The sequence below is a fragment of the Cucurbita moschata genome, unplaced genomic scaffold (assembly GCF_002738365.1).
Source record: "Cucurbita moschata cultivar Rifu unplaced genomic scaffold, Cmos_1.0 Cmo_Scf00003, whole genome shotgun sequence".
NCBI classification, from domain to species: Eukaryota; Viridiplantae; Streptophyta; class Magnoliopsida; order Cucurbitales; family Cucurbitaceae; genus Cucurbita; species Cucurbita moschata.
The window spans coordinates 7,051,616-7,067,181 of NW_019268519.1; the positions used below are offsets into that span (position 1 = coordinate 7,051,616).

The 15,566-nt window shown below is 37.8% G+C and overlaps 2 protein-coding genes and 1 long non-coding RNA gene across 3 annotated transcripts; 1 reads left to right on the forward strand and 2 right to left on the reverse strand.

Annotated features, from left to right (window-relative positions):
* Positions 1-209: 209 nt before the first annotated feature.
* LOC111432797 (probable mitochondrial saccharopine dehydrogenase-like oxidoreductase At5g39410) lies at positions 210-1,808 on the reverse strand. The gene is made up of 2 exons (XM_023069756.1): positions 1,110-1,808; positions 210-1,016 (listed from the first exon to the last, which is right to left on the reverse strand). Exons 1-2 carry the CDS (start codon positions 1,764-1,766, stop codon positions 324-326), a joined length of 1,350 nt encoding a protein of 449 aa, XP_022925524.1. The 5' UTR covers positions 1,767-1,808; the 3' UTR covers positions 210-323.
* A 7,211-nt stretch (positions 1,809-9,019) lies between these two features.
* On the reverse strand, positions 9,020-10,747 carry LOC111441017 (probable mitochondrial saccharopine dehydrogenase-like oxidoreductase At5g39410). Its single transcript, XM_023077909.1, has 2 exons — positions 10,009-10,747; positions 9,020-9,857 (listed from the first exon to the last, which is right to left on the reverse strand). Exons 1-2 carry the CDS (start codon positions 10,666-10,668, stop codon positions 9,180-9,182), a joined length of 1,338 nt encoding a protein of 445 aa, XP_022933677.1. The 5' UTR covers positions 10,669-10,747; the 3' UTR covers positions 9,020-9,179.
* A 1,632-nt stretch (positions 10,748-12,379) lies between these two features.
* On the forward strand, positions 12,380-12,925 carry LOC111441085. Its single transcript, XR_002710072.1, has 3 exons — positions 12,380-12,427; positions 12,633-12,767; positions 12,844-12,925. It is a non-coding gene; the product is annotated as an uncharacterized LOC111441085 (long non-coding RNA).
* The last annotated feature ends 2,641 nt before the right edge of the window (positions 12,926-15,566 follow it).

The window sequence follows — 15,566 nt, forward strand, 5'->3', positions numbered from 1 at the left end:
ATATCAAGCTTTATGGGTTAAATGGACGTTGAAAAGGTTAAAGTGTGTTCAAGGAACGTGAAACGGTTTTATTTTGTGATAATGGTTCTACTATCAAAGAATCAAGTTTTTTTTACTAAAGAAGTAACCGTTTCATTAGAGACTTGGTTAAAGATGGAAAATAACGATGAAGCATTGCAAAACTCAAGATCGAGTAGCAGATAATATAAGCTCTTATTTATCTTAAGTTGTATAAGTAAAAGAACAATTTTATTCTCATCTATCGAGTTTATTTTACTGGGAGTACCTAAAGCATATCGCAAATGATCTCTGAAAGAACCTGACTACAACTTCTGCAACGGAGCATGCTTTGAAATAACATCAAAACTTATCCTATTCTCTTCGAGTCTTTTCTGAAGATTAGTAGGTCCAAACACAATACCAGGAGTAAGAACTCCTCCTTCTGGAAGAATCTCGCGTTTGCTTAGAACAACAAAAGCACATTGAACAAGGATTATCGAAGTAGCTACATATCCAGATTCAGGCCCCATCACTCTCGTTACAACTTTCATATCGAGTTCTCGATTCCCTCCACCATTATTATTACTAAAACCATGACCAACAAACCACATCTTAAACGACGCACTATCGACCTCGTCTTCAGAAGGACCGTTCTTCCTAAACCAACCGAGACTAAAAATCGAAGGGAATGTCAAAAGAAGCCACGTCCCGAACAAACTTCTACTCAACAAACCTATGATCATTCCAACCGCAATCATTTGGAGAATGCAAATCAATGACTTATGGCCAATTTTTACGCCGAAATGAGCTGGCTTCACCGACGACCAAAACGTCGTCCTCTGTTCGATCTCTTCGACGTGCTCGTTAACACCGGGAAGACCATGAGGGTTTTGAGCTAGAGAAGAGAGTGTTCTACGAACAACAGTGGAATCAGCTGAAGGTAATCTTACAGCCCAAAGGCTTGTCTCTTTGTTGTGTTCCACAGTTGGTCCTTTAGGAGGAGGACAACCCGGAATCTGACACAACAAAATTCATAATAAATTTTAATAATGTTCCATAAATTTCAAATATTTTCAAATATATATTTAAAATTGTGGAATTTTCCTCACCGTTGGCCGAGGTCTTCTAGGCCTCGACCGCCGCAATTGCACTAACCGGTCGGCATTAGCGACACCCAAAACAGCCGACTCAAGTGTCCCAAAATTCGCAACAATTTTGTTCTTGGATTCCAAGCTCAAATACGCCTCGACCCGGTTCGGCGCCGATTCCCCAACCCATTGCTTGGAATTGAAAATAAAACCCAATTCAGCCGGAACCGAGTCGAACCCACAAGCCGAAATCACCAAACAACCATTCTCAACCGCTCTCTCATGATAATTAGCTTCCATTGTCTCCATGAACTCCGGCTCCCCACAAATGTCCAAATAATCGCACCCTGTCTCTACACACGCCGCTACCACCGGCTCGCCGTAGCGGCGGAAGGGTCCGGCGCAGTTGAGGATGAGCTTGGTTTGGGTGCAGAGGCGGTGGATGGATTGTGGGTCGGAAATATCGGCGGTTAGAAGCGGAATTGACGGCGGGGAGTTGGGATGAGCTGCCCATTTGAGAGTTTCCGACAGCTTTGTCGGATTCCGACCGGCTAGAGCGAAGGATTTGAGAGGGGAAGAAGGAGATGGGTTGAGGAATTTGAGGGCTTGTCGGACCACGTACTTGCCGGTGAAACCAGAGGCGGCTAGGATTATGAAATCGTAAAGGGGAGCCTCCATTGTTGAAGCTTCTAATTTGACAGATTCCGGTGGGTTCTTAAATTCCGGTGGGAATGTGGAGGAAAGTGTACGTTGGGAACCATTACTATTAAGCTTTAAATGCTATTTACTAATCTACTTTGCTGCCTAGTTGATTTTAATTCCTACCGGGATTTCAAGGTTGGTTGAGTCGGGTTGTAATTGTTGGAGGAAAGTACCACCTCGGTTAATTTAGGAAATGATCATGGGCTTATAATCAAAGAATATTATCTCCTACGAGACCTTCCGGGGAATCTCAAAACAAAGCCATAAGAGCTCATACTCAAAGTGGACAATATCATTCAATTCGTCCAACAGTAATATTGTTATTGGTTTCATAGTTATTGTCAAAATTTGTAGACTTCAAGAAAAGATAATTGAAGTATCTTAATCAACAAAAGTGTAACAACCCTATATTTTTACCCTATATACATAACGTAGCTTCTTATGCAGAAATAATCAATCTCTACCCTATATACATAACGCTTCTTATGCAGATCAATCTCTACCCTATATACATAACGTATCTTCTTATGTAGAAATAATCAATTAAAAGAAATATTAAACAAGTTAAAAGTATAATCACGTTATATACTAACCTAAAGTCTAAGAAATTTAAATGTATGAACTTACGTATTTAAGAAAAAAAATTTAAAACAATATTAAAGAAATATTAAATAAGTTAAAGTAAATATTAAATATAATCGGTCTAAGAAATTTAAATAGATCTACCTATTGCATGTGCCATGATATTTACTTGTGATGTTATCAGCAATTACTGTGTAGGGTGTCTTGCTTGTGTAGGGTATCTTGCCTTTACTTAAAATATAGATATTTACTTGTGATGTTTTCGTCAACTGTGTAGGGTGCCTTGAGTTTTTAAAAAATACTGACCCAACTATTGGGATTAGAAAATGCAAAAACATGAACATAAATGAGGCTTATTATATTAAAGTTGTATTCCCTTAGGTGACCTATCATACATCGTGTTATATCATGGCATGTACATATTATATCCTTCAACATACCATATCATTACACTTATCATGTAACGATCCGAAATTTTCTACTTAATTTAAGGTTGCTACTGTATACGTACCATAAACATTGAATGCGGAAAACTTCATTTAAATTCCATAAAACATAACCTTTACCTTAAAACACAGTCATGGATTTACGTGTTTCGAAAACATCTTTAAAACGACACAACAAAAGACCCGAAATAAAATAAATAAGTGATATGAACCAAGAGACATCAATCATACAATATGCTTCAATGAAAATGTGAAGAAAATATTGTTGAAATTATCAAAAGATATTTCAATTCATGTCACATTGAGGAAGAATGAAGTTTCATGTGATAAATTTTGGGTGGATTACAATTTAGAGTTATTGTATTTCATTAATGTATTTTAAGAGTTTTTATTTACTTTAGTTACAATTACATAATGGTTAATTATGGTTATTAAGTATGAATGTTACAACTCTTGTAATGCCTTTAATAGTTTCATTGAGGCTATTGTAATTCTATGTAGTTTAGGTTGCATGTAGAATCATTCAAGCTCGACATGATCAATCTTGCTTGTGAAATAATTCGAATTTCAATCAAGTGTTCTTGCCTTGAGATATTTGATCAACAAGAATCATTCAAGCTAGACATGATCGATTTTGCTTGTGGAGTGATTCGAATCTCAAACAATGTTCTTGCCTTGAGATATTCGATCGACAAGATAATCTGAATCTTATTCCCCTTGTAGTGATTCCTTATCTTATCAATAAGTGTTTAAGTTAAAAACATCCTATTCTAGCCTAAGTCTAAGAAAATAAATACCACTATCTTATGCATGTGTCATGGTCTCAAGTTGCGATGTCGTCGTCAGCCGTACAAGAATGTCTTGCCTTAACTTGAAAAATGTAGTAGCACATGGCTTGAGTATCTAAAGAAATACTCAGTAAGTGACCCCACTATTGCGGTTAAATGCAAGACCATGCAAATGTAATGACGGGACCTATCCTTTCAGTCTGTTTTCCTATGGTACTATCCTAACGGGTCATTTGGACGTGTACTATATACTTTATATACAGCCCATATGTGCGGGTATGGGCTCACCAGTCAGTTCGCACATCGTTAGGCCACCTTACTTGTCGGGCGAGCATACACTGGGACACTCCCTAGGCCGGACACTCGTTAGAACTAGTAACCGTCACGGCAGTGCTATGCAAAACATACCGATCGTTGTCCTGCCATTGGTTGTACGCGTCCGTACCCTCGTGTTCGTTGTCCCCCTAAATGCATGAGCACACATAATGCATGAGGTCCCCAACATTTATACTTTTATCATTAATGAATATAACCTTGCTATCATCTTTCATGCTTAACATGTCATTTCTCATTTTTCAGTCTATGTATCATACATAATCCTAACGGGGTTACATTTCATTTCATTTATCGTGATATCATGTCATTCATAATATGCTATATACATACAATTTAGAAAACATAACATAACGCTCCATGCTTTTAACATATCATTTCATAACGTGCAATTCATACAACAATTACCTCAATGATCACTCAAAACAATCTAAAAATAACATATCACATCACAATATATCGTATCATAAACATGTCATATCATAAACACTTCGTGGTCGTATCGTTCCCTAACTTATCATAGCCTTAACGTTCTTGTACCTATCACAGTCATATCGTTACGTGAACATACCTTAGTCATATCATCACAGAAACATATCCTAACGCTATCGTTTATCAATCTATCACAAACCTATCCATTTCTACCCATATTCTAACCATATTCTTTCGTCAATCTCCCTTATCCATAGCACTCCGGTATGTAACCTAACCTTAACGTTTCATGAACGTATCTTACTCCCATCGTTAGATTTTGTTTTGTGCATCATTCTCATATCCTATCTCAAATATATCCTTGAACACATCGTACCATAATTATTATCATACAATCCACATATTATAACATAATATAAGCATACCGATTCACAGATAATTCACACATATCAATATATATGACACGTGCAGAACCACATGCACGTGTCAATATCAAATATAACCATGTTGATAGTAAGGCCACTTACCTAGCTAGCTTAAGTCGTTGTCATGAATATATCTTTAATGAAAGTTTGATTCCGTCCTTTGAAATCCGAGACAACCTCTGTGAGCTCATGACATCAGTTTCAAGTTTGAACTCTATAACATTATCTCTAATCTACCTTGATCCATTATTAAAAGTCTTGAAATGTTATATATATATATATATACCGTTAGTGGACAAAATTTAATGGAGTTTCTCGTTGATATTTCCGATTTTATTTTTAGATTCTATTAAACAAATCTTTTCTCAATCTTCCCTCCTCACTCTTATAGTATAAATAGATTTTCATTCTTTAAACCGACCTTCCTCCTCTTCAGTATTTATTTTCTAAACATATATTATTAGTAAATTTTAATAGATTGTTTGCCTAATCTTACATATTTATAGAATTGCCAATTGGATAAGTGAAAATGAGATTTGATTATTACATTTTATATTGGATAAAGAAAACAAGATTTGATCCTAAATTAATTTCTTATAACCCTAACTATAAATAAAAACAAAATTTGTGATAAAATATTGGATAAAGAAAACAAGATTTGATCCTAAATTAATTTCTTATAACCATAACTATAAATGAAAACGAAATCTGGGATAGGATTTTAGGGAGACCAAAATCTCTAAATCTGCAATGATATTGTGCCGTGGGTTGAGGAGAGGATAAGATTAAAATGAGAGGTGAGTGAGAGGTGGGTAAGTTTTATTTTTTATTTTTGAGTCATCCTTTTTTAGTTATTTATTTATGAAAGGGTTATTATAACTATTATTTTTACTTTTCTTTTTTTTTTTTATAATTTTTTTATTTGTTTATATTTTTTATATTATATATATATATATTTTGGGCTATTACATATCGTATCACAAAACATATCATTTCATATCATGTATCGTATCATCAAACATGTTATTTCATAGTCATATCATATTATAAACACATCACACATATTAAACATATGACATGTATAGAGCCACTAGGTGCGTGTCATCATACATAATACAAACTTCTGACCATTTCGATAGTAATGTCACTTATTTTATTAACTTAAAGCTGGTGTCACTATTTATTTTTAATGAAAGTTCGATTTTGTCTTTTGAAATTCAAGTCAACTATATAAGCCCACAACGTCAGTTTCAAGTTCAAACTTCTGCAAAACTATTTCTCCAATTTACCGTGGTCCTTGTGCTAGACTTCATGCAAACATTAGAGTTTTGCATGATTAGAATCTTGAAATGCTTATATATGTTTATACATGTTTATACGTACATTTATTTATTTATTATTTTAATTAAATTTCACATTTATTTGTTAATAATCGATAATAATTTTTATTATTTTATTTACAATATAATGTATGAGAAATTTAAGGTTATTAGCGTAATCTTGAAATGTGTATATTGACATAAAATAGCTTAAAAAATTTGTAGTATATAGATAAGATTTAGTGTTTTATCCGGTAACAATGTATACAACTCAATAAATTTTGTAATTGTTACTAATGATTTGATCTAAATCATTCGTATGGATACATGTGAGTGAGAGTATTCCATTCCATGAGTTTGTATAAAATTAAATTTTGAAATATTTAATATCTTTTTATAAATTTATTAATTAAGAAAATTGATATTTTACGATTAGATCTTAATCTTCCGTGAGTTGTAAACTTCGGAGACTTTAACTTTGGTAGTTCTTCGTTAAAGGTTGACTTTGACTAAATACACTCCTTCCATATAACATAACTTCATCACATGAAATTCACACCTTCCATATAGGAAGGCAAGTGAGTAGTTCGATTTTGAGACTTAAACTATGGGTATTCAACTCTCGGGTTTGTCTCGGGTTTGACCGAAATAAGGAGAAGAATTTTATAAAAAAATTAAAAAAAAAGAAAAAAAAAAAGGAGAGGAATTTGCATGAAATGTCAAAATTGAAAAATTAGTCTAGAAGGTTTATCCCAAAAATAGCCCTACAAATTGAAAATTGGAAAACTAGCTCTCACGCAGATTTGTCCTCTCCGTCACTCCAAATTTTAATATGACCTATTATGCTCTGCCACAAATGTTAGGGGTGTACATTGAACCCGACAACCTGAATCGATTCAACCCAATTTGTAAGAGTTGAGTTGGATTGGATTAACCTTTCGAGTTAGGCTAGGTTGATTTTTCTAAACTCGAATAGATTTGATTTGGTTTCAGGTTCACTGCATAAAAACCTCGAGTTGACCCAAAATGAATAAAATTTTATAAAATATATTAAGACATGTTAATAAAATTTTATATAAGATTGTATCAAATAATCATAAATGGTGGATAAATAAAAGTTTCTTCAATTATTATTTTAACAACCCGAGACATCCCGAAAATAGAGAGTTGGGTTGTGAAAATTTTTCGGTTTGGGTTGAGTTACCAACCTAACGAACCGAAATTTTTTAGTTGGTCCAAAAAATTCCCTCAACTCAATTCAACCCATATACACCCCTAACAAATGCATCCGATGTGGAGGACTGAATGGAGTAAGAAAATTCAGTGGTAGACCTCAAAAATTCCTTTTTTTATTATTATTATTATTTATTCTTTAACAATTTTAAAAAATATCATGTCTAGGCCTGCCAGACATAATGCTTAAGAATGTACTATAGGGGATATGATTAGTTGTCAACTTCTCCCTACCCAAGGTTATATATGTTAAGCCGTTGTTATCTCTCTCTTGCTTGCTTATATATAACGTCTCTTTCAAAAATCTCTCCTTCTAAAATCTCTCTCTCCTCGTTTTCTAAAACCTTCTTTTAAAACCGAGACTAGAGGCTCGATCATACATCGCTTGGCTGTAGGCGACGCAAGAACAAATTGGCTTAGCTTACTTGTCATTGGAAAGTGAGTGTCGCACAATCGCTAGTCCGCTGCATTCAAAAGTGCGATTGTGTCACAAGACAGGTGAAAGTAATTTAAGAGTTATCGAGCACTACCCATGCTCGTCTTCCCTTTAAACAAAGGTTGAAAATGATGATGTGACTAGTTTACTTGAACTAGTCACGTCACCTAAAAATGACCTCTATCGTTTCTTTGGCCTATTTTACCCTTTTTCAGACTAGTTTCACCCAAATATTTTTTAGTTATTTAATGTTGACATAATAGATGTCATATACAAGAAAATTGGAGAAATTTGAGTCTCTGGGTGCGAGAATTGAGGTTCCAAACACAACCGAGCAAGTAAGTAGCTAATTTGGTCTTTCCTTAAGAATACTTTAAAAATCACTTGGTACTACCTAAAACCTTAAGATAACTCGGGAATAATAATAATAATAATAAAAAGATGTGACCAACAAACGTGATTTGAAGACCTAAATTGAATTAACCAACTAAATGGTATCCACTGTGCATAAAATTTTAATGGACGGTCTAATATCGTATAATAAAGATGTATGTTTAATTCAGAATATAACAAAGACTTTAGGCTAAAACTCATGATATACTGTAAGACTTTAGTTCGGGCTTCCTTCAAGGTTTTTAAAACGTGTTTGCCAAGGAGAAGTTTCCACTCTTACATCCAGCCGCACCTTCCAGTACGTCTACCTTGTTACAACTGAACTCCAGTCACTAGCCCTGCCTTCGGCATCCTCCTCCTTGCGGTTAAGGCAACGACTTAGGACATGGCTAGCTCCCATAGTGTGACGGGCGGTATGTACAAGGCCCGGGAACGAATGAACGTATGGCTGACCGGGGATTACTAGCGATTCCGACTTGATGCGAGCGAGTTGCAGCCTACAATCCGAACTAAGGACGGGTTTTTGGAGTTAGCTCAACAGGATCACGACCCTTTGTCCCGGCCATTGTAGCACGTGTGTCACCCAGGGCATCAGGGGCATGATGACTTGACTCCTCACCTTCCTCTGGCTTATCACCGGCCCACACTCTTATAGAAAATGCTTCGTTCTCCTCCCCAACTGATATAGGATCTCACATAAACGATTACGAACGATAATTTTCCTATATATGAGCTACTTAATGAGTAGTTTTATACTCGTTCGTACTACTATGGTATCTAAACGTACCGAGCATGTAACGAGGGCGTATCAAAGCATAGAGACTATGGAATAACTTCAGTTCTAAGTCTAATGCTCTTACGGGCCCAACTTCAATTCTCGAAAGAAAACCAACAGAGTAATCTTACATACCTAAAGTATATCACAGAGATCAGTTTCAGATGCAAAAGAAACAAATCCAGCAAAAGTTACGACACATATTCTAAAAAAACATTACTCACCCGCTAAGCATTCTTTGAAATCACATCAAAACATATCCCATTCTCTTCGAGTTTTTTCTGAAGATCAGTAGGTCCGAACACGATACCTGGAGTGAGAGCTCCTCCTTTTGGCAGAACCTCGCGTTTGCTTAGAACAATCAATGCACATTGAACAAGGATTATCGGCGTGGTTATATATCCGATCTCAGGCCCCATCACTCTCGTTACAATTTTCATATCTGGTTCTCCATTCGCTTCACCACTCTTGTTGCTAAAACCATGACCAACAAACCACATCTTGAACGAGGCGCTATCGACCTCGTCTTCCGAAGGACCCTTCTTCTTGAACCAACCGAGACTGAAAACCGAAGGGAACGTCAAGAGAAGCCACCTCCCGAATGAGGTTATACCAAACAGCCCTATGAACATTCCAGCTGCAATGATCCGCAGAGTGCCAATCAAGGACTTGGAACCAATTTTTACTCCAAAATGAGCTGGCTTCACCGACGACCAAAACGTCGTCCTCTGTTCGATCTCTTCGACACGCTCGTTAACACCAGGAAGACCATGAGGGTTTTCAGCTAGAAAAGAGAGTGTTCGACGAACAACAGTGGCATCAGCTGAAGGTAATCTTACAGCCCAAAGGCCTGTCTCTTTGTTGTGTTCTACAGTAGGTCCTTTAGGAGGAGGAGGACCACGAATCTGAGACAACAAAATACACAACATATTGCAAGTTTATGCATAAAAGCAAGCTAAACAGATTGTTATCAGCACATAATAATCATAACAAATGGTTCAAACATTCCCAGAAACTAAAGCTTTGATTAATGTAAATTTGAAGAAATTTGCTGACCGTAGGGCGAGGTCTTCTGGGCCTTGAACGCCTCAATTGCACTAACCGGCCGGCATTAGCAACACCAAGAACAGCCGATTCAAAAGTCCCGAAGTTCCCAACAATTTTCCTCTTCGATTCCAAGCTCAAATACGCCTCGATCCGATTCGGCGCCGATTCCCCAACCCACTGCTTGGAATTGAACATCAAACCCAATTCAGCCGGAACCGAATCGAACCCACAAGCCGAAATCACCAAACAACCATTCTCCACCGCTCTCTCATGATAATTAGCTTCCATTTTCTCCATGAACTCCGGCTCCCCACAGATGTCCAAATAATCGCAACCTGTCTCCACACACGCCGCCACCACAGGCTCGCCGTAGCGGCGGAAGGGTCCGACGCAGTTGAGAATGAGCTTGGTTTGGGTGCAGATGCGGTGGATGGATTGTGGATCGGAAACATCCGCGGATAGAAGCGGGATCGGCGGCGGTGAGTTGGGATGCGCTGCCCATTTGAGGGTTTCCGTCAGTTTTGCGGGATTCCGACCGGCAAGAGCGAAGGATTTGAGTGGGGAAGAAGGGGAAGAAGGGTTGAGGAATTTGAGGGCTTCTCGAACCACGTACTTGCCGGTGAACCCAGAGGCGCCTAGGATTATGAAATCATAAAGGGGAGCCTCCATTGTTGAAGCTTCAAATTCGACGAATTCCGATTCAAAAATAGGCCGGCTCTAACCCTCACCCAATTATTATTGGTTTTAATAAATTCCTCCAAATCCATCATTTTAGTTCTTGCTGTTCTTAATCAACTAATTAATTGATTAAGTCGGATTAAATCTCTAAATTTTATGAACTTTATTTTTTAAATATATTTGGGTAAATGAACAATCAATCCCCCTTTAAAAGAATTTTGAATTGGACGTCTTAAACAACCGATTTGAAGTCATTTTTAGGTTGCATTAATGAGATATGATTTCATAATTATTGTCAAAATTAATAGCATCTAATATTGATTCAAGAAATGATATTGAAAGTATCTTAAAGTTCACTCATCAACGTATTAATTGCAACGACAAGTATATGAATTAATCAATTTCATTAATGTCTTAAACTTGCAAACTATAGTCACACTTTTTGAAAATAAAGAGGGTTTGGTTCAGTTCGGTTCGGTTTGATTCGGTTAGGTTGTGAATTTTGCTACTAACCTAACTAACTCAAAATTTTAGGTTAGTCCAAATATTTTTTTTCTAATTCATCCCAACCTAACTTATGTTGTAACGACCCTAAATTTCCACGTACTCAGAGTCGTTACTAATGTCTCATGCTCATCTATAATGCAAAAATATAACTCTTACATTTACATCATTTATAACGTAAACTTCGAAAAATGCTTGAAACAATTTCTTCTCTTGAAAAACATAGTCATGGTCTTATGTGTTTATGAAAAAAATACTGAAATTTAGAGAAAAATAAAAACAAATATAAAATAGTTTAAAACAATAAAATGCAAAACAACTTATTCTAACTTAAGATTAGGAATTTCAATATGAGTCTACCCTATGCACGTGCCACAGTCTCTGCTCGCGATGCCGCCGTCCTCCGTACAAGTGCGCCTTGCCTTTACCTGAGAAATGATATGGCACACTGCTTGAGTATTTCAAAAAATACTCAATAAGTGGCCCTACTATAGGGGGTCATGCAAATGCAAACACATGCAATCATGATTTAGGGACCTATCTCTAATCATCTTAGGGGTGGCCTCTAGTCTCGGATAAATTGGATGTGTAGTACTTCCCTACACATGACTCACACGTGCGAGTGTGAATCTCAGGGCACTCGCACACCCCCTGGACCGTCCGGAGGTCAACGGAACCCCATAGTGTCATGCGCCTCATGAACACCTTCATCTGTGTGTGTTCGCACCTGTGCGCATTCGCGCTCATCATACGGTGCATGTCCGCACTCATCATCTCTAGGGGATTGTAATAATCCGAAAATAATAAATAAATAAATAAATAAAAATAAATAAAAATAAAAATAAATAAATTTAAAAAAAAAAAGAAAAAGAAAAAGACAGCAGCAGCTTGAAGCTGCTGCCATGGAGAAAGGAAGAATGGACAGGTGGATTGAAGGGAAAAGAAAGAAAAGAGAGGAAGATGGAGGTGTGGGATGAAGAAGGGTGATTTTATTTTGTGTTAGTGTTTTGGATGGTGGTGGTGGTTGGCGTTGGTAAGGCCGACGAGGAAGCACCAAATATTTTCGAAGAAACAGAGGAAGAGGGAAACAGAAAACAGAGAATGTTATCCGTGTTTTCCGGCAAAACCTTAACGTTCTTTGGCGTTTGTTGTGACAACGTGCAAACATGAGGATGGGGAGACGATTGTGAAGGCTTTCTAGCCATTGAAGCTCTGAACTAAGCTAATTTAAGCGGTTGTCGCAAAGGTAACGAAAAATCCATATCACCGAACCTTTAAATTTCGATATCTTGGTTCATATTATATAATAAGTTATGAAATAGGGCTTTTTAGAATCGTAATAAGGAGATCTATAAATTTGTAGAAGGAATCAGGATGAAATTCGAATCGTAGAAGGAGGATATGGCTTCCGGATATAGTAGGTATTAACAGAAAAGATGGAAAAATTTCAGAAAACGGAAGGAAGAAGAAGAAGCGCGTGAGGGCCGCGACTGGGTGTGCGACTGGGTGTGCTCCTGGCGCGTGGGACAGACACACCGAGGATGTGAGGGCGCGTGAGGGCGCGTGAAGCATCATTTCGGTTCCCGGTTTGTCCCGTTCGATTTGTTTTGACCTGTTCTACCTAGATTGACCTATACCTACCTTGAAAATGGTGAAATATAGGTCTAATTGGAAGGAATTGTGTTGAAATACCCTATTAAATGTACAATCAAGAGAGAGGGATTCGAAACCAGGTAAGTAGCGTATCGATCTATGAACTAGTTCTTAACTTGTTTTACAACATGTGAGTGTGTTGTTTACCTGATTAAGAGCTTAGTATGTTATGATGAGCTTTGATGATATTGAGTGTTTATTGTATATTGTGACTGCTTGTCTGTGATGTAAACATGATATAAATGATTGTCAGAATGTTCTATGTGTTGAACATGATACATGTATGAAAGCATGCAGTAACTGTGAGTATGTTATGCATGTTAATGGAAAGGTTATAACTCTAGATATGCTTATTGGTTGTTGAGCTATGGCTTATTTATATGAGTATGATAGTCTACTAATTCCCGCGGAGTTCCTGGCCAATGCGCTGTGTGCTAAGTCAGGGAGCATGAGTACTCCTGACCGTTGGTATATGAGATAAACAGGCCGCCAGAGCAATTAGTAGACGGGCCGTATTTGACCGAGAGCGAGTCTTACATACGAGTCCGAAAATTCTAGATAAGCATATCGAGAGAGAGTCAGTAACCTAGCTGGAGGTAGCTGAGATACCTCATTAACGAACAGATGACCCTAGTAAGAGAACTAGGAGTCAATGATGAATAAAACTTGAAAACACCTGGAAAGATTAGTTATGAACTCTTGAATGATAAGCTAGCTACTTACTGAGTAATCTAATTACTCATCAAAATTATTATAACTTTTCTTTCCAGATTTAGATGATGCAGGCCATCCGAGGACGAGACCAGCGGGTTGAAGACTACTGGGAATCTATGTCTGTGTCTGTTTTGTGTACTTATGCTTTCGTTGTCAAGAATTTACTTTAGTCGTTTTAAGTTTTTAAAAGTACTGGTTTTAAATGTTTTACTGGATGTTTTTAGAAATATTTTGAGTTTTATGATTGGATATCAGAGTTTGTTATCGTTGTCGATGGTAACTCCTGTTAATCGCGTTGACGATGAGCGGGCATTACAGGGAAGTAGCCTTATGCTTATGAACATACAATATGCATGAGGTCCCTCTAAATCCAATTATACATCTCATCTAACACAACCCTCTAGTCTCATCTCTTCGTTACACTATGTAACATATGCTCGTGGATATTTACATTAATATCATTTTCATACTCTTAGGGTTGTGTCCTATGTCAATCTAACACCATGATGCAATATGGCAAACACCATCATAAGGCATGTTCAACCTGGAAAACATCATACTCATCATAGAAGCAATTAAGTGCATCAGATATAACATGTACATCATGCATCAAAACATAAATAACGTTCATTTAACATACATCACAACGCAACGTCATACTCATACATCATCATAATTCAAGCAATCTTTAGCCTATTCTATAGTAAGACCCCTTACTTGGTTGGCCTTGGCCGAAGTACTCCCTAATTAGCTAAACCTAAGCTCCCGTTTCGTGAGAGCTGCTTCGTACGTTGCCGGGGTTTGTTTCCTATCACACCGTTCGCCACCTTCAGTTAATATTTCACAATTAATTTACCAATAATTCAATAAATATGAAATATGGCTCTAAAACGACCTCAGATACCTTAATCAGGGCCGAAAATAGGTCCGGGAGGGTAAAACAGTGGAAATCAGGCTGAAAATAGGGGAGCCGAGCCAAACAGCCACTGGGAGTCGCCGAGCCATTTGTGCCGAGCCGAGTCGAGGGACCGCTTGTGCCGCTGCGTGCCACATGGCAAAAGTAGAGCATGTCACATCGTGTGGTGGGCGTAGGGTTGAGGCGCGGGTCGCACTCTGGTTCGGGTCGGCTGCTACAGAAGGCTACTAGGGCGGGCTGGTTGTTGGGCCTTGGTTCACTGGATTGGGCCGCAAGCGTTTGGGTTGCAGGCCGATTCGATTGGACCGTGGGTCTGGTCTCGGGTCGGTTCAGCTGATCCGTGGCTTCTGGGCTTGATTGAGGTTTGGGCCACTGTAGTTGGGCTGGACCGAAGGCAGAGGTCGAGGGGAAAGAAGTCGGGTTGCTCTATTAGGTTTTGGGTTGGGGTTGACCCGGATTCGTGGATCTCGTCTTCCTTACTCAACTTCGGCCGATTTTTTGGCGCGTTTTCTCTCTCCTTCCCACGGTGTTTCCGTTGCCAATTTTGGTCCTCTTTCTTCCTTTTCCTCTCTGTTTGTCGTCCTTCTTTCCTTCCTCAAAGTTTAGTGGCCCAAAAGTTCCTAAAACCACATATCTAAGAACGTTTAGGAAAATTCAATTTTTTGACCTCGGTTACCGACGATAGCGCTTACGAAAAGGCACAAAACATACTCTAAGTTATTGTGCTTTCATTGAGAATCCTTCTCGGGGTGGTAACTAAGCGTTTGGCGTCGGTTTTAGAGTGGTTTGGGACTTGTCAGAGGAATTGAAAACTCGTCGATGTTATCCGAAATCTCTCTCTCTCTCTCTCTCTCTCTCTCTCTCTCTCTCGTATTTTCGTTCTTTTCTCTGTTTGCAGGTACTCTAATCAATTCTAGGAGTCGTGGGCTGAAGGTTGAGCGAGGTGTGGCTGTCGTTTCGCGTGGGTTCCGCGAAACTCAGCGGTCGTTGGAAAACTCGCAAGTTTTTTGGTGACTGAGTTTTTTTTTTTTTTTTTTTTTTTTTTTTTTTTTTTTTTTTTTTTTTTTTTTTTTTTTTTTTTTTTTTTTTTTTTTTTTTTTTT